Here is a 23,801-nt window from a genome sequence, read left to right on the forward strand (position 1 = left end):
TGATTTTGAATGCAGCAATACCAAATATGTATTTTTTTATTGTTTTATTTTAAATGGGGCAAAAGGGGGAATTTGAACTTTTATATTTTTTTTTACTTTTTTAATATTTTTAAAAACAATTTTTTTTTTTTACTTTTGGCATTGTGAAGATATAGAGCATTGTTCCTTAATTAACCAGACGACTATTTTTTAGCAAACGAAGAATAATAGAATGTTATCTGTATGTTGGCTTTAAATTTAAGTGTTGATTTCTAGTTGGTCAAGAAAACAGACTTTTGTTTGTGTAACCCGGTGATATTGACTTTTATTGTGCGCTTATCCTTGATCACTGGTGATGTTTGCTGATATGCTAATTATGCATTGTGTTATGGAGCCAGTTTGTTGACTTCTAAAGCAGAGAGGGAAAAATGATGCAAATAGTTTAAATAATCATTTAATGCTACTTGTTCTCATCTCCATTCTTACCCTTTATGTAAATACTGAATGAGGGACACTTATTAAGTGTACAAATAGGTTACAGGCCTCTGTATAAAGAGACAGAGAGAGAAACAGCCAGAGAGATTCTGCCAAGACATCCATACATCCCAAAAGGACCAGAGACAGGACGGCAGCCATTTACATCATGGCTCCATCACGAAGGTCACGGATCTATCATTCTATAGGAAACAACCTAGGGGTTTTCAGCCTTGGTTGGAAGAAAACAGATCTGCTCCATTGACCATCGCTGAACCATGGATACGTTTGGGGAAGCCAGGTTGTGATTCTCGGATCAAGTGGCCTTGCACCTTGTATGGACTCAATGGACTGTCATCTTCCTACACTTGTTGTTACCCCATCTCTGTGTGCATGCCACAGGTGGAGTAGTTGACAGCTGACATGTGCCGGAAAAGATGTGGGCTCAGTGACGGAGCCCACTTCAAAGGAAGGGAGTCCGACATTGGAATACATTTATGCCAAATGTCGGAAAGGGATTAAAAGGGATTGTTTTTACAGAGACAGAAGTGGTAATCAATCATGTATACATACAGATAATTACAAAAATACACAGCTTCTAATGGTAAATAGTATAGAGTTAAGACAAGAAAATATAATTTGTGTAAACCATGTGTAGATATAAAAATGCAGGCAAATGTCAAATGTTTTAGCTCCACAAATAATTAAGAATGGTGTAAGGTATGAAAGTGTGGTGCACTTAATTATTTGTACCAACTGGGGTCTGTATGTGGGAGAGACAGGGCAAAAACTTAGAACAAGGATGAATTCTCACAACTACACAATAAGAGAAAAAAGAATAGATCTACCTGTGGCAAAACATTTTTGCAGCCCTGATCACAGCACCATGGACATGAAATTACTTGTATTAAAAAGGTAACTTCAAATCTCAGAGAAACAGAAGGATCTGGAAGTATAAACTCATGACAGCCTTTGACACTCTCAATACAGAAATGAATGTGTCGCATGGAATCATGTCTTTATATCAAGGAATTTTCTCCTCAGACCTTGTGGGGCATCACAACACAGAACCAGACCCCTATCAGGGGACAATAAAACTTTCACACTCCTAATCTATGAACTGTTCCAATATTTGTGGCCACCACTTTTATCCCTCTCCCATAATGATAGTTCTACTTCACGTCATTTGTCTTACCTATTGCATTATGTCTGTGCTATGTGATTCTTCAGATTTTGTATTATTCTATGCCTGAAGAGACCTGAGTAGTCTGGAAAGCTTGCAATGTGTTACCATATTTTAAGTTAGCCGTTAACCCCTTTACCCCCAAGGGTGGTTTGCACGTTAATGCCCGGGCCAATTTTTACAATTCTGACCACTGTCCCATTATGAGATAATAACTCTGGAACGCTTCCATGGATCCCGGTGAATCTGACATTGTTTTCTCATGACATATTTTACTTCATGTTAGTGGTAACATTTCTTTGACATGACTTGCATTTATTTGTGAAAAAAATGGAAATTTGGTGGAAAATTTAGCAATTTTCCAATTTTGAATTTTCATGCCCTTTAATCACACAGATATGTCACACAAAAGACTTAATAACATTTCCCACATGTCTACTTTACATCAACACAATTTTGGAACCATAAGGTTTAGGAAGTTATAAGGGTTAGAAGTTGACCAGCGATTTCTCATTTCTACAACACCATTTTTTTTTAGGGACCACATCACATTTGAAGTCACTTTGAGGGGTCTATATGATAGAAAATACCCAAAAGTGATACCATTTTGAAAACTGCACCCCTCAAGGTGCTCAAAACCACATGTCAGAAGTTTATTAACCCTTCTGGTGCTTCACAGGAATTTTTGGAATGTTTTAAAAAAAAAATGAACATTTAACTTTTATTCATAAAAACATTACTTCAGATCCAATTATGTTTTTTTCCCAAGGGTAACAGGAAAATTTGGACTGCAAAAGTTATTGTGCAATTTGTCCTGAGTACACTGATACCTGATATGTGGGGGTAAACCACTGTTTGGGCGCATGGTAGAGCTCGGAAGGGAAGGAGCGCCGTTTGACTTTTTCAACACAAAATTGGCTGGAATTGAGATTGGACGCCATGTTGCATTTGGATAGCCCCTGATGTGCCTAAACAGTGGAAACCCCCACAAGTGACCCCTTTTTGGAAAATACACCCCCCAAGGAACTTATCTAAATGTGTGATATGAACTTTGAACGCCCAGGTGTTTCACTAAAGTTTATAGCGTCTGGGCGTGAAAATATAAAAATAATTTTTTCTAAAAACATTTTTAGTCCCCAATATTTTATTTTCCCAAGGGCAACAGTAGAAATTGGACCCCAAAAGTTGTTGTCCAATTTGTCCTGAGTACACTGATGCACCATATGTGGCAGAAAACTACTGTATGGGTGCACATTGGGGCTCGGAAGGGAAGTAGTGATGTTTAAGAATGCAGACTTTGATGGAATGGTCTGCCCGTGTCATGTCGCGTTTGGAGAGCCCCTGATGTGCCTAAACAGTTGAAACCCCCCACAAGTGACCCCATTTTGGAAACTAGACCCCCCCAGGGAACTTATCTAGATGTGTGGTGAGCACTTTGAACCTCAAATGCTTCACAGAAGTTTATAATGTAGAGCCATAAAAGTAAAAAATATTTTTTTCCACAAAAATGATATTTTCTAAGCCAATTTTTTATTTTCTCAAGGGTAACAGAAGAAATTGGACCCCAAAAGTTATTATGCAAATTGTCCTGAGTATGCTGATACCCCATATGTGGGGGTAAACCACTGTTTAGGTGCATGGCAGAGCTCAGAAGCGCTAGACTTTACTATTATGGTTTGCAGGTGCCATGACACACTGGGAGAGCCCATGAGGTGCCAGAACAGCAGAACCCCCTATAAGTGACTCCATTTTATGAATTACACCTCTCAATGAATTCATCTAGGGTTTGCAGTGATCATATAGACATCATAGGTGTGTCACAGAATTTTATACCATTGGGCAGCCATGCGGAGAGACTCGGGAGGAACGGAGTGCTATTTGCCTATTCAAGTGAATGGGTCTGTGCACATGTCAGTGTGTTTCCACGGACCGTGTGTCCATGAGCAAAACACGCTGACGTCGATTTTGAATGTCAGCGTGGGCCACAAAACAGCCAGCATACGGGCACACATAAAACACATGGATGTCATTCATGTGACACGCATTGGCACCGGGGAAGAAGCGTTACAGTAAGCGCTGTTCCCCAGTGCCAGGTGCTGAACACGACTCTCATCATTCTCCCCTGCTTGTGCCAATCGCCGCCACAGTACCAGTACCAGAAATATCAGGACACGTGAATGAGGTGTTATAGCGGGTTTTTACGTTTGGCAGCTGTCACACACTAAAAGATGCTTTTCATTGTAAAAATAGTTTTTGCATCACCACATTTTGAGAGCTATAATTTTTTGACATTTTTTGATCACTTTTTATTCTGATTTTTGGATGCAGAATGAACAAAAACCATCAATTCATGAATTTCTTTTTTGGGGGGGGCGTTTATACCGTTCCAGGTGTGGTAAAATTGATAAAGCAGTTTTATTCTTCGGGTCAGTACGATTACAGCAATACCTCATTTATATCATTTTTCATGTTTATGCAATAAAAACTATTTTATATAAAAAATAATTATTTTTTCATCGCTTTTTTCTGAGAGCTATAACTTTTTTATTTTTCTGCTAATGACACTGTATGGGGGCTTTTTTTTGCGGGAGAAGATGATGTTTTCAGCGGTACCATGTTTATTCATTGATCACGTGTTTTTCCACTTTTTGTTTGGCGGTATGATGACAAAGCGTTGTTTTTTGCCTTTGTTTTTATGGTGTTCACTAAAGGGGTTACCTAGTGGAACAGTTTTATAGGTTAGGTTGTTATAGACGTGGCAATACCAAATATGTGTACTTTTACTGTTTACATTTTTTTAAATTCAAATATTTATTTAATGTTAGAATAAATATTGACTTTTGTATTATGATTTTTTTATATTTTTACAATTAGTTACATTTTTTTTTATTTCATTCTATCTTTTACACTTTGTCCCACTATGGGACAGTCATTTTTTGCAGACTGATCGCTTCTATGGCAGGCAGATGAAGCAGCATCCCCATGCTATAGAACAGGGGTGGGAATCTTCTTTCTTCCAAGGGCCATTTGGCTATTTATACCATCCTTCGGGGGCCGTACAAGCTCCGCCCACAAAGTACATCCTGACTCTGGCACTGGTTTCATGACTTAATCTTTCATTGCATGCCCTTCAATGTTCAGTAGTGAACACTGCGTGTGTGTGCTAACAGAGCAAGAAGAAATTAATGAGCTTGTGGCAATCAAAATACAGCTCCCTGCCCAAGAATGCAGTCCCTGAGAATCTGCTCGGGGGCCTGATAAAAGGTCATCGAGGGCCGTAAATGGCCCTGGGGCCTGAGGTTCCCCACCCCTGCTATAGAAGCTGTCAGCGCTGCACTCAGTGCCCTGACACTGAGAGACTGCCTGACTTGCACTGCGCATGACCAGGAAGTTTCTTAGCTCTGTTCATGGCAACATCAGGTTACCATGGCAGTGATCGCGACCTCGCATCACGTTGTGGGGTCTCCGATCCAAAGGCAGAGTGACTGTCAGCCCTCTGCCTGCTCCTGGAATGCTGTGATCGTGTTCGATTGCAGTATTTTGGGGGTTAAAATGCCGGGAGCGGTCTGTGACTGCTCCTGGCACTTAGTGCTGGGTGTCAGCTGTGAGAATCAGGTGGCACCTGGCCGCGATCGGCCACACACCACCCGTGTGCGCGGCCGATCGCCGATACTATTCCGTCAATGGTCAAATTGGCCCAGGGCACATGGACGGAATAGTACGTCTGATGTCAGAAAAGGGTTAAACACAATACCACCCCTCTTATTTATTGTATTACGCTGCATTTGAAACTAAATAATTACCGCATGATGAAAATCATCTTGAGGCTGTGTGCACACGCTGCGGATTCTGCTGCGGTTCCGCAGCGGTTTTTGTCCTGCGGAATCGCTGCAGTTTCTGCTGCGGTATACAGTACAATTGTTTTCTATGAGAATTAAAAACCGCTGTGCACATGCTGCGGAAAAAAACGCGCGGAAAAGCTGCGGTTTATTTTCCGCAGCATGTCAATTCTTTCTGCGTTTCTGCCGCGGTTCCGCACCCATAGGACTTCATGGACTTTGTAAAATCCGCATAAAAACCGCAGATCTAAAAAGATCTGCGGTTTTTCGTGCGGCTTGGGTGTAAAAAAACGCAGCAGAATGGGGGGAAATGATGTCAAGGCGGGAGGAAGTGTAGTGTGTGGGCGGAGTATAGTGTGCAGTGACAAGATTTCTGGTAAGATGGACAGCTACCGTCGCATGGAGATGGACGTGGGGCGTTTGATAGACTTGGTATGTATGTATGTTTGTATGTATGTATATATGTATGTGTCTGTCTGTGTGCGTCTCCATGCGATGGTAGTGCGACAATTGTGCTCAATCGCAACATGGGCCTGCGACTCCCATCCGGCCATGTGATGGGAGAGTAGGCCCTGCGGCCACCGAGCACAATTGTACAGTGCTAAACACGTAACAAAACACATAACATACATGTAACAGACATTACATACAACATACATGTAACAGACATGACATACAACACAAAACATATACTATATACTCACCATCCAGGCCCGGCCATCTTGTTCCCAGAAGCCCTCGCTCCCCTCGTTGTTGAATAAAGTAAAAAAAAAATCCTTTCCCCAACAAAAAATGATGTCCGCCGAAAATAAACAAAAAACAAAGGTCCCATGGCGATCTCGGAAGTTTTCTGGCGATACACCGCCGTTCGGGCGAGTTTCCCATTGTTTGGCCGCTCCGGGACCTCGCTTTACGGCTCTTCTGCTGCGTGTGACCTTTCCCACGCAGCAGTGCCGTAAATGAGGTTACCGGAGTCACTGAACTCTGGTAAACTGTAGGCACATGCGCAGTTACACACTGCAGGAGCAGAGCTCCTGTCAGTGTGTTTCTGGTGACATGGAGAATGATCACATCTGCTGATGTGACTGTTCTCCATGATTGATCGACGTGGGACACTCGTTTAAATGGACTGCGATGGAACGGTAGGTATAGAATTGGTTTGTTATTTTATCTTTCTCTAGGTGATCGATGGCATCGCAAATGGAATGAGCGTGCAATAAAATTTTGTCAAAAACAGTGGTTTTTATTTGATTCAAAATTAATATTAATGTGTCTGTGTGTTTTTTTTCTATTCTTTATAATTGGATTAATAATGGATCGGCGTCTAATTGACGCCTCTCCATTATTAACCGGGCTTAATGTCACCGATCAAAGGTGACATTAACCCCTTTATTACCCCACATCCCGCCGACGCAGTGCGGGAGTGGGAAGAGAGGGGCTAAGTGCCAGAATTGGTGCATCTTATTGATGCGCCATTTCTGGGGCCGCTGCGACCTGATATTTGTAGCCAGGGGGGGCAATATCCATGACCCCTTCTTCGGCTATGAATATCAGCCCGCACCTGTCTGCGTAGCCTTTCTGGCTCTAAAATATGGGTGACCCCCACGTCATTTTTTTGGGGGGGTCCCCCTTTTTTTTAGAGCCAGAAAGGCAACGCAGACAGCTGTGGGCTGATCTTCATAGCCTGGGAAAGGGGACATGGATATTAACCTCTTCCCAGGTTGGAAATATCAGTTTGCAGTTGTCTGCTTAGTCTTTCTGGCCCTAAAATATGGGGGACCCCAACGTCATTTTTTTGGGGGGGTCCCCCTTTTTTTTAGAGCCAGAAAGGCAACGCAGACAGCTGTGGGCTGATCTTCATAGACTGGGAAAGGGGACATGGATATTAACCCCTTCCCAGGTTGGAAATATCAGTTTGCAGTTGTCTGCTTAGTCTTTCTGGCCCTAAAATAAGGGGGACCCCGACGTTATTTTTTTTTTGGGGGGGTCACCCTTTTTTTTAAAGCCTGAATGGCTGCGCAGACATCTGCGGCCATATATGTACCACCTGGTAATCAGCCTGCAGCTGTCTGCATAGGCTTTGTGGCCCAAAAAAATAGTGGGAACAGCATGTATTTAGTTTCGTTTTTGGTTATTTTTTTAAATAGCAAGATAAGCTACTCACAAATACCCTGTTCCCTGGCTTGAGATATTAAGGCCCCGTCACACTAAGTGATCTCGGTAGCGAGATCGCTGCAGAGTCACAACTTTTGTGACGTAACAGCGATCTCACCAGCGAGATCGCTGTGTGTGACAGCGATCAGCGAGCGGCCCCCCTGCTGGTATCGCTGATCGCTGCAAGAAACCTCTGGACATTTCTTTGGTCGCTGGTCTCCCGCTGGCCAGCACGCATCGCTGTGTGTGACAGGCGGGAGACCAGCGATCAGGTTTAAAAAAAAAAAACCCGAAAAAATATTGTTATTCTCACCTTCCGACGTCCCGCGCAGTCTTCCGGCCTCTCTCCACGCTCCGGTCCCAGTGATCCTTTGCACGAATGACCGCGAGACGTCGCTGCCGCGAGACCGTGACATTCTCGCGGTCATTCTCGCAAAGGATCACTGGGACCGGAGCGTCAAGAGAGGCCGGAAGACTGCGCGGGACATCGGAAGGTGAGAATAACAATATTTTTTATTTTAATTCAATTTTTAACGGGTGGCCAGCGATGCCGTACGCTCGGCATCGCTGTGCTGATCGCTGGTGAAGCTGCCTGTGTGACAGCTCACCAGCGATCACATAGCGACTTACTAGTTATCCTGACACCTTGATATCGGTGTCGGGATCGCTGGTAAGTCGCTTAGTGTGATGGGGCCTAGGCCACAGCTGTCTGCTTTGCCTTTCTGAGCCGAAAATATAGGGGGACCCCACGTCATTAGTTTTTTAGGCCTCCCATGAATTTTACAGCCAGAAAAGAAATGCATACAACTGTGGCCAATCAGAGCCTCGAAACAGGCCATGTTTATGAACCCCAACCCAGCCTCCATTTACCATCCCATAGTTGTCTGCTTTGCCTTTCTGGCACCAAAATATAGGGGGGACGTTGCATCTACATACAAGTTTGCACTCAGAAAGGAAACGCAGACAACTGCGGGCTGATATTAATAGCCTATGAAAAGGCAATGAGTATTATCCCCTCACTCACATTCTAAAAATATGAAGCCGCTAACGTATGGCTAGTTTTTGTAGCTATACAATATCAGTGCTCACTACCTAAATTAGTTGTTACACATTTTACTTTGGCTATTAAAAACAAATATAACAGAATTCTACACTTGTAACTAAAAAATTACATGATTTTAACACATTATGTTACAAAGATAATTATGTCTGGGGATTAGGTTGACTTTGGGTTAGGCATGTGATTATGGTTAGGCCATGGGTAGGGCTTATATGTAAATGTTTGTTTTTTAGATTTTTATTAGTGTAACTGATATAGTTCCTAATTCCATTTTCTATTTGTGTGTAGGTGCGTGATTTCCCAGCCCTTTGGGACCCAGCAGACAGGCTGCACAAAGACCGTGGCAACAGGGATCGTTGCTGGAGCAAAATTTTGAGTGATCTGTACCCTGACTGGCACTGCTTTCCAAAAGCCACACAGTCACAAATTGGTAACTAACTTTTTCAGGATTATTTTTGTTATCACGTGTTAATAAAGCAAAAAAGGTGGTAAAAATGTTGTTGTCTTTCTTTTGTAGACAGTGATGTAAAACAACGATGGCGTTCGGTTCGGGACAGATTTAACAAATTCCTTGTCAGCTGTCAAAAAAGTGGCGCATCCCCAACCAGCAGAACATTTCCATACTTTCAAGAGCTTCAATTTCTCATCTCCAGCTGGACATTGCGAAGGTAGGTTGACCCCAAAAAAAAATACCGCATTCAAACAGTTTTCTTTATTTGCATTACTTCTCGGATATAGAAATTTGACATCTTTTAATTTTATGAAATGCTTAGCACACTGATGGTTCCAGTTACTCCTTGGAAATTGTCTTCCACCTGTCTTGAAGGAGTTTCCAAAGATGCTTAGCACTTGTTGGCCATTTTGACTTCACTCTGCGGGCCCACCTCAACCCACACTGTTAAGGGGAAAATATATGGCATATGAATATATACAAGAATCAAAACTGCACCACTATATAGACGCTTTGCTGAATATTGGGCTCATGTAACTTTAAGATACTTCCGATTTTCTGAGAATTGTTTCTGTATTGTATAACCCACCTAGGCTTCATGTAATACTGGGTGGACTAGGGTGGATCGGGCTAGAAGACGATAATTATGTACATAATGACTATGTAGCGATATGGGAACATATGAGATCCCACGAGAGCAATACTAATTTACTATTTGGGGTAAACAGTAATTTGGAAATGCACCCATGATGTAACACAATGAGACAGCGCGATTTCTGTTATAAAAACTGTACACCTTGGATTAAAGACAGAGAAGAATCATATTGACATGATACACCTTGTCTTGTGTATTCTTTTCTCCGTGCACGTATAATCTCTGCCAGAGATCCAATTCGGCCACAGACAATTAAGACGGGCCACACCCTAGTGCGGCAGAATCCATAGAAATCAACAGTTGGCGCTCAAACAGTGGGGCTCAGGACGATACCAGACGATCACAGCCGCAACAAAATCTCCCCCAGGACAGACGTCTTTCCAGCAGGACGAGGCTGCAGCTCGAGACCAGGTGAGAAAATATATCATCTTACCTACCCCTCTGTATTCACGTCCGGCTGGGAGGAGATAGCTGGCTGTCTTCTCTGAACCCTTAACTGACCACGTTTGAAAGTCCTGAGCCTACGGACCCGGTCAGGTATATAATTCCTTAATTGTCTGTGTGTATTGTCCGGTCTAACCAATTCGGAGGGTGTATCTAGAATCTGTCTAGTATCTGTTAAAAACTATTTCATACTGCACTAGGGCTACTAGAAACAAAACAGAGCAGAGTACAAAGGGGGTGTTCACACTGGGTTATCACCCTGGTACTGACCTTAGTCGGTCGAAGAAGTTATATTTATATATATACACATATAGGTGCTCACGTCCGGCCATACGCCCACGGTATAAACTGGGCCCGGTGACGTGAATGACACGGGATATATATATTTTTAAGGAAAGAGGTGATTACTATTTTCCCCCCTCTGCTGAAATATCAACCACCTATCTAGAGGTGATTACCACTATTTGCTACACCTAAAGTGACAAAAAGCCCAGCCCTAGTTGCCTTGGTAACAAAAGAACAGTGAAAGGGATAAGGAATACATTGATTATTGTATTGCTATTCATAATAGCACCTGCACCGCACAAACTACCTCCGTATTCTCCAGAGGGGTGGACATGTGCAGTCTGACAAAATCAGAACCCAGATTGGAGGGACACATGTGCCGTTTGTGGGGCACCACGCCCACGCAAATCTACCTCCTCCTCTGTGCTAACACTCTGACAGAAGCTCAGACAGAGTCCATCTCCTTACTACAAGACCTAGCACCAAAAACCCACCCTGGTCACGATTTCCTTAATTGTCTGCCTTATCTGCCTTGCCTCTCTGCTTTGCTGATTTGGTTGTTTGCATACATGATTGTTACCTCAGCCAGCCTGAAAAGGAAAAAATATACGAGTAGATAGGGAGACGTACTGAGCAAATTCACTGTCACTCTGGTTCCGGTCCTGCTCTCGGCTTGACCGATGATCGCAGAAGTCTGAACTGTGTCTCTCCCAGTGGGCAAGTGGGAGTAGGGGCTTGATTACTCTGAGTGAGTTTCCAACCTCTAAGTGGTTGGTGACTTCTTGCGGGGTTCCCACCGGACATCACCTGGCTAAGGTGATGGTGTTTTAGCTGCAGCATATACGGGTGGAAGGGTAATTATACTAATTACAATTACCGTGTTGATGTGACAGTGATTTGATGTCAGTGCCAGTTTTAAATTCATTATTAGAGTTGAGCGAAACGGGTCGAAAAATTTCAAAAGTCGCCGACTTTTGGCAAAGTCGGGTTTCGTTTCATGAAACCCGACTTTGCCAAAAGTCGGCGACTTTTGAAATTTTTCGACCCGTTTCCTCAACTCTAATAATCATCCCTAGGATGAGGTCGGCCACGAGGTCGGCGACTTACGCGCCAAAGTCGCGTTTCAAAAGTTTGTTTTGCGCTCTTTTTCAGCCAATCAGGATCCACGGACACTGTGGGCAACGTGATGACATAGGCACGGGTCACCACCATCTTTCAGAAGGGCATGCAAGTGATTGGCTTGCTTTGGTGGGCGTCACAGGGGGCATAAAAGGGCGTGCACGCCGACCGCCATCTTACTTCTGCCGATCTCAGTATAGGGAGAGGTTGCTGCTGATTCTGTAGGGAGAGCGTTAGGCAGGGAAGAAGACAAAAAAACTGCTTCTGCTGCTAGCGATTTGGCCTGCACAACACACCAGTCACTGTGTGTGCAGTGCAAGGGGAGGCTATATTGTGGTGTATCAGTGGTGTTGGTTGTTGGGCTGCCTTTTAAGGCTTCCTGACAGGCTGGCATTGCTGTTTACCCACTGCTCTGCAAACTGCTTTTTTAAAAGCAATCCAATCTCCCTTATCCTCTAGTCACTTTTGTCACAGCTGTGCCATCGAGCCTGTGACATAGCGCTCAGATATCAGTGGGCCTCACACAATCCAAAAGTGTCCAGTGTCCACAAGTGTCTGCAGAAATTCAAAATCTCCCTTATCCTCTAGTCACTTTGGTCACAGCTGTGCCATCGAGCCTGTCACATAGCGCTCAGATATTCATTGGGCCTCACACAATCCAAAAGTGTCCAGTGTCCACTAGTGTGAGAAGAAATTCAAAATCTCACTTATCCTCTAGTCACTTTGCTCACAGCAGTGCCATCGAGCCGGTCACATAGCGCTCAGATATTCATTGGGCCTCACACAATCCAAAAGTGTCCAGTGTCCACTAGTGTGAGAAGAAATTCAAAATCTCACTTATCCTCTAGTCACTTTGGTCACAGCAGTGCCATCGAGCCTGTCACATAGCGCTCAGATATTCATTGGGCCTCACACAATCCAAAAGTGTCCAGTGTCCACAAGTGTCTGCTGAAATTCAAAATCTCACTTATCCTCTAGTCACTTTGGTCACAGCTGTGCCATCGAGCCTGTCACATAGCGCTCAGATATTCATTGGGCCTCACACAATCCAAAAGTGTCCAGTGTCCACTAGTGTGAGAAGAAATTCAAAATCTCACTTATTCTCTAGTCACTTTGGTCACAGCTGTGCCATCGAGCCTGTCACATAGCGCTCAGATATTCATTGGGCCTCACACAATCCAAAAGTGTCCAGTGTCCACTAGTGTGAGAAGAAATTCAAAATCTCACTTATCCTCTAGTCACTTTGGTCACAGCAGTGCCATCGAGCCTGTCACATGGCGCTCAGATATTCATTGGGCCTCACACAATCCAAAAGTGTCCAGTGTCCACAAGTGTCTGCTGAAATTCAAAATCTCACTTATCCTCTAGTCACTTTGGTCACAGCTGTGCCATCGAGCCTGTCACATAGCGCTCAGATATTCATTGGGCCTCACACAATCCAAAAGTGTCCAGTGTCCACTAGTGTGAGAAGAAATTCAAAATCTCACTTATCCTCTAGTCACTTTGCTCACAGCCGTGCCATCGAGCCTGTCACATAGCGCTCAGATATTCATTGGGCCTCACACAATCCAAAAGTGTCCAGTGTCCACTAGTGTGAGAAGAAATTCAAAATCTCACTTATCCTCTAGTCACTTTGGTCACAGCAGTGCCATCGAGCCTGTCACATAGCGCTCAGATATTCATTGGGCCTCACACAATCCAAAAGTGTCCAGTGTCCACTAGTGTGAGAAGAAATTCAAAATCTCACTTATCCTCTAGTCACTTTGGTCACAGCAGTGCCATCGAGTCTGTCACATAGCACTCAGATATTCATTGGGCCTCACACAATCCAAAAGTGTCCAGTGTCCACTAGTGTGAGAAGAAATTCAAAATCTCCCCTGTCCTATAGACAGCTTGTACCTTGTTTTACATTACTATATAGTTTGTTGGATTTTGTCTACATTTTTACCAAAAATGAGGAAGGCGGGGGTTTCCAGCTGGTAATGATGGTGTTGGTGGTGGATCTGATGGTAGTGGCAAGAGCAAAATAGGACCGAATGCAGGAGGTGTTGAGCCTGCGTCATCGTCTGGCTCCATAAGGCTTCGAAGGCTTAGTTTTCTAGGAGTTGGCAAACCGCTTTTAGGGGGGAAACATCGTGCTATGGCCCAGACCAATGTATGAAAGGGAAGCCATGCGTCAGCTCTCTAACACCACTTGCTATAAGAGACTGACTTTCAACCCCTTGTCCGCCTACTGTGCACAGCTGAAGGGGATCCTTACAAGAGCTAGGGATGCCGATATTATCTCGGGGGAACTCTTCACAGCACTAATAGTAGTTGAACCTATGATACCAACGTTTTATCTCCTCCCCAAGATTCACAAAAACATACAGTGTCCCCCGGGCAGACCCATAGTTTCTGGGCGGGGGGGGCTACTTGGAGTGTATCAATCAGTGGTTGGATTCTCTTCTCCAACCACTTGTGGAGGATTTACCATCTCACCTCAGAGACACAAATCAACTGCTACGGAAAATGGATGGTCTTACCTTGGAGGCTGATACATTTCTGGTCACTATGGACGTTGAGTCGTTATACACGAATATCCGCCATAGTGACGGACTACGTGCAGTTGACTTCTTTCTCTCCACATCCAATTTTTCTTTATGTTTCAGGACTTTTGTCTTGGAAATTTTAGAATTTGCCCTCACGCATAATTTCTTTACGTTCAGGGGGTCTTTCTTCCTGCAGCTCCAAGGGACAGCGATGGGGGCGGCCTTCGCGCCTTCGTACGCTAATTTGTTCCTGGGGCTGTGGGAGAGAGACCTCCTGATGTCAGATCATTTGTCATCTATGGAACACGTCCCCCTTTGGACGCGCTACATAGATGACATTTTATTGATCTGGCAGGGGGACACAGGGTCATTAGAAAAGTTCATTCGAGAACTAAATGGGAATGACCTCAACATTCATCTTACGGCCTCGTACGATCAAGGTAGGGCAGAATTTTTGGATGTATTACTGAGGAGGGGCCCTGAAGGGATCATACAGACCACTATTTACAGAAAGCCTACTGCCACAAACATGGTCCTACATGCATCCTCTTCACACCCCACCCACATGGTACGTTCTGTACCGATAGGCCAGTTTTTACGCCTCAGACGCCTATGCTCAACAGAAGAGGAGTTTGAGGTTCAAGCAAAGGATCTGAGGGGTCGTTTTGCTGAAAGGGGATACAGTAATAGGTCAATTAAGAGGGCCTATTTACGGGCCAAACATAGTAATAGAGACACTCTTCTGTACAAAATTGACGATGTGGTTAGGAAACCAGAGGTAGCGAGATTTATTACGACCTTTAATGCCCGGTCTGATCAGGTACGCGAGATCTTGAAGAAATCTTGGAATATCCTGCAGACTGACCCCATTCTAGCAAGGATCATCCCAGATAAACCACAAATTACTTTCAGGAGAGCGAGGAATCTACGAGACCATCTTGTATGTAGTCATTACGTTGGAGATCCACCTAAGACCTTTTTGGATAATTTCACTCGTAGCAAGAAGGGTGGTAGTGCGGCCTGTGGTCATTGTGTGGCGTGTGTGAATATGATCAGTGATAACAAATTTACGGATTCTACAGGGCAGAAACAATTAAAGATTGAGAAAAATATCAATTGCCTATCCCGTAATGTGATATATTATGCCACATGCCCATGCTCCCTGATCTATGTAGGTCTTACGACCAGACAATTAAAGGTTAGGATCAGGGAGCATGTGCTGGGCATACAGGCCGCAGCCAATGAAGAGGAGGTGCAGTTGCTGAAGACTCTGCCGAGACACTTCAAGCTGCACCATAATTGCGACAGCAGTGGCCTTAAATTCAAGGGCATTGACATGATAGATATGGGGATTCGGGGTGGCAGAATTTCCCAACGCCTAGCTCAAAAAGAAACGCGTTGGATTTGGACGCTAAATACGGTACATCCCAATGGATTAAATGAAAGTCTGTCTTATGTTCCATTCTTATGATTTCAGTCTCGTGTTTTGGGACTGTGCTTTGGTATACCATGATGCGGTAGTTTTTATGCATTGGTTTTAATTTTGTTTTCTTTTAAGTTTACTACTAGGGTCGGGTGTACGGGGTCGTTTTGGGACATAAATCTATTGCTCCTGATTATAAAGAAGGCATCCTATGGCACTCACGGAAGAACCTTGAGAAGAGTTCTGATTTTATCCATTTTGGACACGAATTGTGGGCCGCAGACGCCCGGGAGACGGATGATGTGTTCGCTGGCTCTCTTCTTTGAAGACTCCGCATGGACTGTCAATGATATGGCCTTTTTTTATATGTAGTCTGTTTTTTTTGGGGTTTTTTTTTTTCTGCTTCCCCTTTCCCCTTCCCCCCCCTTCCCCCCCCCTTGTTCTTTCTCTTCCCTCCCCCCCTTTGGCATGATTTGCCTATATATATATGTGTGGAGTATATTGCATCTACTGAGTGATTTAATTCTTTGTGGTATCATATATCTATATTGATTCCATAGGGTTTTATCTATTATCACATTGTGGCCAGTGTATACTTTTATAAGGGCTACATATGTATTCAACGAGATTGTAAAAGTATATTGTTGCCAGTTTATATCCTCACAATGATAGTATAAATGCTTAATAAAATGGCAATTCTGATCAAGTATTATATTATACATGGGTTATATGTTGGCTATATATGTAGCACCATGGACTCTATTGTCATGTTCTATTGGGGTTTTTCTCTTTTTTTCTTTTTTCCTTTTTTTTGTTCCCCCTCCCCCCCCCTTCTTTTACCCTTGGTCCCCTTTCCTTCCCTTCCATTTTCTTTTCTTTTTCCTTTTCTTTTCACTCCTCCCACTTCCTCCTTCTTTCCCCCCCCCTTTCCCCTTCTTTCCTCTTCTTTCCTTCTTTTTCCTTTCCCCCTTTTCCTCTTTTTTCTTTCTTTCTTCCATTATAGGAATATTAGGAAGATCATCCGTTTAAAATGAAGATCCAATGTTACCCTTTTCTTTTCCCCTATTCCCTTCCCTTTTTAATTTATTTTGTGATGTTGTTTGTTTGTAGTTGTTCCATTTGGGTCTTTTGCCCTAATGTAATATGTCCGCCGGGGTTACAAGTGCCGCGCATGCGCGCCCGCAGCTCCTCTGTATGACGTGCCCAGCCAGTGTCGGGCATCGGATCACGTGGGCCCGCGTGTTTCCGGCCGCGTCAGTGGTGGGAGGCGCTTCTGCAGTGGAGCTGCGGGCGGCGTGTCCGTGGCACTTCCGGTGAGCACGCATAAAAGTGTGCACCATGCTTGTCTTACTCATGCCCCCTGAGGAAGGAGCCCTAGAGCTCCGAAACGCGCGTCGGGGAGTCGAGCAGTCCGCCCGGTCATCCTGAATTAGTGAGGTAATATTACGCTGTGAAGTAACCCTTTCAGGGTTGGCTATATGTATGCCTGACAGTGTTGGGAATTTTCCCTGTGTTTCCTTATGAACAGCCTCTCTTACCTCTCATTGATAGGTCCTTTTAGGCGCTCTATTTACCTCCTTATCTTCTATAAATTATGAATATAAGTAATGGTTTATTCTGGAACTGGGTTTGACTGGGGCTAGACTGCTTGATTTGCACTTTGCGCTATTTGCACTTTGGTTGCTACTTGCATATGTCCTCCAGTTGTCCTCCTTTGTCCTTTGTCTAATAAAGATGTTTAATACTTTAATACTATGGATCTATAGTCGCATTTTCTTTGTGGTTTTCCACATTTCTCACATTGTAAACTTTTTAGCGATTGATCCTTGATGGTCCGGTCTCTGTTGCACCTGTGTGTCAATTTATGACATACAGGATGCAATACTATACCATTGCTGTTGTGTTTTGTAAACCGCTTTTAAAGCCAGAGCATCAGGAAAAAGTTTTGTCTTACATTGCTGACTCAGCCTCCAGCTCTATCGCCTCCTCTTCTTCAGTTGTAAAAAGTAAAAGCACTGAGTCGTCATTGGAGGCTCATGTTCATGAACCACACCTTTCCTTGTGTCCTTCACCCCAACCAAGATTGAAGGATGACGCAGGCCATACTACTGATTACTCCATGGAGCTGTTTTCACATACCATGCCTGGATTATCAAGTGAAATGGTGAATTACCCAGGCCAAGATGAATCTGACATGGAGTGCACTGATGCACAGCCGCTGATGGATGATTCTGCTGGTACATTCACTCAGAGTACTACATTGTCCTCGCAGTGTACAGAGCCAGATTCTGACCCTGATGAGACTCAGGTGCCCCTTCCCGCACACTATACCACCATACATGGTGACACAGAGGAAGGTGCACATGACATTGAAGAGGAGGTGATGGATGACCCAGTTGTTGACCCAGATTGGCATCCATTGGGGGAAGAGGGTGCTGCTTCCAATAGCTCAGATGAGGAGCATCCACAGCAGACATCGACATCGCAACAGCTGTTATCCGGCAGGCCCGGAGAACTCCAAAGACAGGTTCCAAAAATCAAAAGAGTTGCTGGACAGCTTGTCCAGAGGGTCAAAAGATCACAGCGTGCTAGGCCGCAAAATGTCTGCCAAAGTAGGAAGAGTGCAGTGTGGCACTTTTTTGAACAAAATCCTCATGATCAGGCCAAGGTTATCTGTAAGAAGTGCGCAAAGACCTTTAGCCGAGGGAAAAATCTGAAAAATTTGAATACCAGTTGCATGCTTAGACATTTAACCAGCATGCACTTGCAAGCGTGGACACAACACCAAACCTCAAGTGCCACATGTGCAACTGATCACAACGAAGGTAGTCAGCAATGCTACATTGTTTCCCCCACTGTAAGCCCACCGGTTAGCACAGCAGCAAATGTTGAGGTGTCGTTGCAAGGCCACAGCAGTCAGGGAATCCCACTGTTATATCAACGAAAGACTGATTCTAGGCCATCAGAAAGAACACCAACTCCATCACCATCATCAACCCTCTCTCAGTCCGCCCTGTCCACCGCTACTTCCCCCATATGCAGCTCTCAAGTACAGCTCACCCTCCCAGACACTATGAGTAGGTCAAGAAAGTACTCAGTCTCTTATCCGCGTACACTGGGTTTGAGCGCCCACATTGCCAAACTAATCTCGTTTGAGATGATGCCCTTTCGGTTGGTGGAAAGCGCAGCTTTCCGCGAACTCATGGCCTATGCAGTACCACGCTATGACCTACCCAGTCACCACTTCTTCTCTCGCAAAGCCATCCCAGCCCTCCACCATCATGTGAAAGACCGCATTGTCCATGCACTCAAGCAGTCAGTGAGCGGAAAGGTGCACCTCACAACTGATGCATGGTCCAGTCGCCATGGCCAGGGCCGTTACGTGTCCATCACTGTGCACTGGGTTAATGTGGTGGATGCAGGGTCCACAGGGGACAGCGGTGGTGGGACAGTGCTGCCTAGCCCACGGTATAGTAAACAGTTGGCTGTAGGCGTTCGACCCTCCTCCTCCACCAGAAGCGAAAGCTCGTCCACAGAGCGCAGTCGTACGAGCACTCCATCTGCAGCTGCCACTGTTGCACACGAGGTGTCCCCCTATCGAGCAGCTAGTGGAAAGTGTCAGCAGGCTGTGTTGCAGATGATGTGTTTGGGCGACAGACACACCGCCGAGGTGCTGGCCGAGTACTTTCAGCGACAAACTGAGTCATGGCTGGGCAGTGTACATCTTGAGGCAGGCAAGGTAGTTAGTGATAACGGCCATAATTTTGTGGCAGCCATAGCCCTTTCAAAACTCAGACACATACCTTGCTTGGCTCACACCTTGAACCTGGTGGTGCAGTGCTTCCTCAAAAATTATCCGGAGTTAACAGCCCTGCTCCAGAAGGTGCGAAGACTGTGCGCGCACATCCGCCGGTCGCCTGTACACTCCGTTCGTATGCAGAAGCTGCAGCGATTGCTCCACCTTCCCAACCACCGCCTCATTATCGACATTGCAACAAGGTGGAACTCCACCCTGCACATGGTGGAGCGGCTGTGCGAGCAGAGGCAGGCCATAATGCATTTGTGGGAGGATACACGGCCAGGCACTTTGAGAGCAGACATGGAGTTGACCGGTGTGCAGTGGTCGAAGCTGAAAGACCTCTGTAAAGTCCTTCAGTGTTTTGAGGAATGCACACGGCTGGTAAGTGCAGACGACGCAATCCTAAGCATGAGCCTCCCACTTGCAAACTTTGACGCACCTTAAGGAGCAGGCTTCTGCAGCCAATGTTGATGAGGAGGAAGAGGAGGAGGGAATCCTTGATGACATTCAGCCATTGTCTGCTCAGGGACCTCTCCTGGACGAGGTGGAGGAAGAAGAGGAGGAGGAGGAGGATGATGGGGATGATTACTTAGGGGAGGAGGATGCATCTCGTGGGGCAAGTGAAAATGTTGGCGTGGCAAGGTCTGGTACAGGGTTTGTGCGTGACTGGAGGGATGTGGATTTGCCAGAAAGTGCTCCTCCAACCAGCACTCGCAGTGCATCATTGACACCGGGAATATTGGCCCACATGTCAGATTATGCCTTGCAGATCCTAAAAAGGGACCCCCGCATTGCCAAAATGATGAACGATGACGACTACTGGTTGGCCAGCATCCTGGATCCACGCTATAAAGGCAAATTACAAAACATCATGCCACAGGAGAACCTTGACCTAATATTGGCTAATAAACAAGCAACTCTGGTAAATCGGTTGCTTGAGGCATTCCCAGCACACAGCAGCGGTGATGGTTCTCACACGAGCCGTACGGGCCGGGGTCAGCTTGGCAGAGGTGTTCGTGGTGCACACAGCAGAAGTGGCATTGGAGACAGGGGTTTCATGACAATGTTGTGGACTGATTTTTCAAGTACCGCTCACACAACTGGTAATATTGCATCGATGGAAAGTGACAGGAGACAGCAGTTGTCAACTATGGTTACAAACTACTTTTCCTCCCATATCGATGTTCTCCCACACAGGTGATTCCCCTTTGACTATTGGGCCGCTAAACTGGACACCTGGCCTGAATTGGCACAATATGCCTTACAGGAGCTCGCTTGCCCAGCTGCAAGTGTGCTATCGGAAAGAGTCTTCAGTGCAGCTGGATCAGTCCTGACAGAAAAAAGGACCCGTCTGTCAACCCAAAATGTGGATGATCTAACCTTCATTAAAATGAACCACGCATGGGTTTCCAAGGATTTTGTCCCACCTTCCCCTGATGACACATAGGGTGACAGAAAAATGGCTTGCTTTGGTCCACCTCTTCCTGGGACTTGACCTATTTCACCTTTTGCATCAGCTGAATGTCCAACATCAACATATGCCACTTTCTAAAACTCCCTAACTGTGCTGCCTCCCCCCCATGGCCGGGGTCACCACCTAGCGCACGACACCGTGCGAGTGCCATTGCCCTGGACAGGTGGGTAGGCCGACTCTTGGGCGCGGGCACTGACACAGGGTCCCTCATAGTGCAATCAAGTGTCTCTGACGGTGGTGGTGCACACCCGCCGTCAGACACACCGCCGTACTATGAGGGGCCCAGTGCCAATACCGACGCCCACGAGTGGGCCCCCCTTGCTTGGGCAGGGCCCCAACATTTGCAATCTTTACCTCTCCCTGCTCCTCCGCTGTGTAGTCTGGGCCGTCAAATCCATACTGGGCCTGACACCGTCTGAGCCTGCCTCCTGATGTATAGACATATATTTTGAATGTGTACACTATGCTATCCATACATGTTATCCGGGGATACGGTACCCTTTCTAACCTTTGTGCAATCACGTGTAATCCATACTGGGCGTGAGAACGGCTGGCGAGCTGTTAAGCAAGCTACAGCACCTGTGGTTTGCACACGTAAGTTTTTCATTTTTTCAGGAATGACGGTTAGGCCTAATTCCGGAACTGCGGTTGACCTGCACTTACTGGGAAATCATCGTTCGCGGGTAATAATTGTAATCACAGATCCCCATCACTAACGTTGTTCAGCGGGTTATCTGCACCTGTAAGCGACAAACGCTGGCCTTTTCAGTGTAGCGCACATGCAGCCACGGACATGTAAGGGCATGACACACCAGTTATTGGCCAATCTCATGTGCCAGAGCCTCACGTGTCCCTCTAGTAAGCCAGACTCGGACCGCGGGGCATGACGGAGTCTCGTTCGTTAACGGAATTAAGCTTGCAATGTGTGCATCTGTTCTGTAGCTTGCATGGTTGAGGTTTCCCAGGTGGAGTCGAATTAAACCGTAGGCTCCACTCCTGGTGGTGCCCTTCTGGACATTCCTTTAAGGTTCAGCTTTGCAACCATACTGCCCACGTAAAACAAACACTTTGCCTTCATGAACGCTGTTTGGAGGGTCATGACTCATGGGAATAACGCCGCCCAATCAGTTAACCTGCTAGAGAGATCCTTCGTTGCTCCCAAGCATGACATCACACTCTCTAGGAGGAAGGTAATGCCACTGTGGTGACCGTACTCCTGGGGGCGACACAAGTGCACTGATGCCCAGCCACTGCTCGATGAATCTGCTGGTACATTGACCCAGACCACTACATTCCCCTCGCATGCTACACGGCCTGAATCTGACCCTGATGAAACTCAGGTTACCCTTCCCATATACAGTTCCATCTTACACGGTGACAAAGAGGAAGCTGCAGATGAAAGTGCAGGTTCGGCCCACCCGCCATCAGACACACCACCGTACTATCAGGGGCCCTGTGCCAGTGCCGTCGCCAACAAGTGGGCCCCCCCTGCTTGCTCAGGATCACAGCACTTGCAAGGTTGAAATACTGTGCAGTGAGATGGAAGATGGGAACGACGAGGAGTCCAGACTAGTACAGGGATTCCCTAGCGAGGAGACTTATTTCATTGTTTTCAATGTTGGGACAGCAATTTTTGGGGAGCACTATACTCTGGAGAATGATAGATGGGGCCCACTATACACTGGAACATTCCAAAGGTGGACATCAGACACTGGAGCAGCATTTACAGGGCCCATTATACACTAGAGCATTAGAAATGGGGCCCATTATGTTTGGAGCATTATTTGGGCCCATAAGACAGTGGAGCTTCATCCATGGGGACCAACATATACTGTAGCATTATGTGGAGCTCATCATATACTGTTTCAAACATTATATGGGACCAATGATTCTGTATGGAGAAATAGATGGGCCTTGTCACGAGATGTAAAAAGTGAAGTATTTTTCATTGTACTATACCGCTATTTCTCTGCCGTATCGGAGCATGATGAGTTGTGGTATGTGTTAAAGGGGCGCTCTTTTGCCCAGGGCACATGAAAACCTGGAGCCAGCCCTCCCCCCCACAACTTTAGCCAAATAACGCCCATTTTTCAGTGCGTAACTTGTATTATGAAGTTAATTAAGGTTGACAAGCTTAAGTAAGAAGAATTGATGCTTTTGGCATTCAAATGGGCACTGTAGGTGTGTTTCCTGTCCTCCTCTCACTGCCGACTTTTATTCCCCATTGACTTACATTGGGTTTCGTGTTTCGGGACGACCCCGACTTTTCCCTATAATCGGACGATCTTGCTCGACCCGACTTTTGGAAAAGTCGGGTTTCACGAAACGAAACGCGACCCTAAAAAAACAAAAGTCGCTCAACTCTATTCATTATCTTTTGTCTTTTGTAGTGTGTATGATTTGCCGGCAGGAGGCGTACTAGCATGTGGTTAAAATTTTTTGAATGCATTCTATGTATATGTATATGTTGTGAAATTAGAGAATTGGATAAACTAGTTTTGTTCTGCATACTATAATTATAAGGATAGTTGTTAGAATTTGTTCAGGTAGAAAGAGAATTACTTGAATGGTAATTGCTTTGATTTGTACAGATATCTCTGTGAGATTCGAGGTCTATTGTTACTTTTAAGTTATTGTTTTACTAATGTCACTACATTTCTCTATGAGATGGTTTTCTTTGAAATGTTTTAAAGCAAAAGTTTTGAGGAAACAGAAATTTTAACAATTTATCAGGTATTTTTAGACTACGCAGTTTCTGGATACACGAGATTTGTGAAATACTCTGGTGTTAGTTGTGGGTTAATTCCCTATATTACTGTGTTCAAGATAGCTAGACATCACTATGTTCACTGAAGACCCCTTTACTCGGACATAAGGAGTACATACAGCTTTTACAGTCACATATCCAACTGTTCATAACCCCGTGAGAAT

The 23,801-nt window shown here is 45.2% G+C and overlaps 1 protein-coding gene across 1 annotated transcript in view; it reads left to right on the forward strand.

Moving 5' to 3' along the window:
* LOC141074060 (uncharacterized) overlaps nt 1-23,801 on the forward strand; it is a 72,897-nt gene that overhangs the window by 25,941 nt on the left and 23,155 nt on the right. Inside the window, exons 3-4 of the mRNA XM_073561576.1 lie at nt 14,530-14,614; nt 14,798-14,994. Coding sequence (XP_073417677.1) covers nt 14,530-14,614; nt 14,798-14,994 — 282 coding nt within the window. The remainder of the gene's footprint in view (nt 1-14,529; nt 14,615-14,797; nt 14,995-23,801) is intronic.

Source organism: Dendrobates tinctorius, unplaced genomic scaffold, assembly GCF_039654945.1.
Source record: "Dendrobates tinctorius isolate UK_male_01 unplaced genomic scaffold, ASM3965494v1 ptg000322l, whole genome shotgun sequence".
NCBI lineage: Eukaryota > Metazoa > Chordata > Amphibia > Anura > Dendrobatidae > Dendrobates > Dendrobates tinctorius.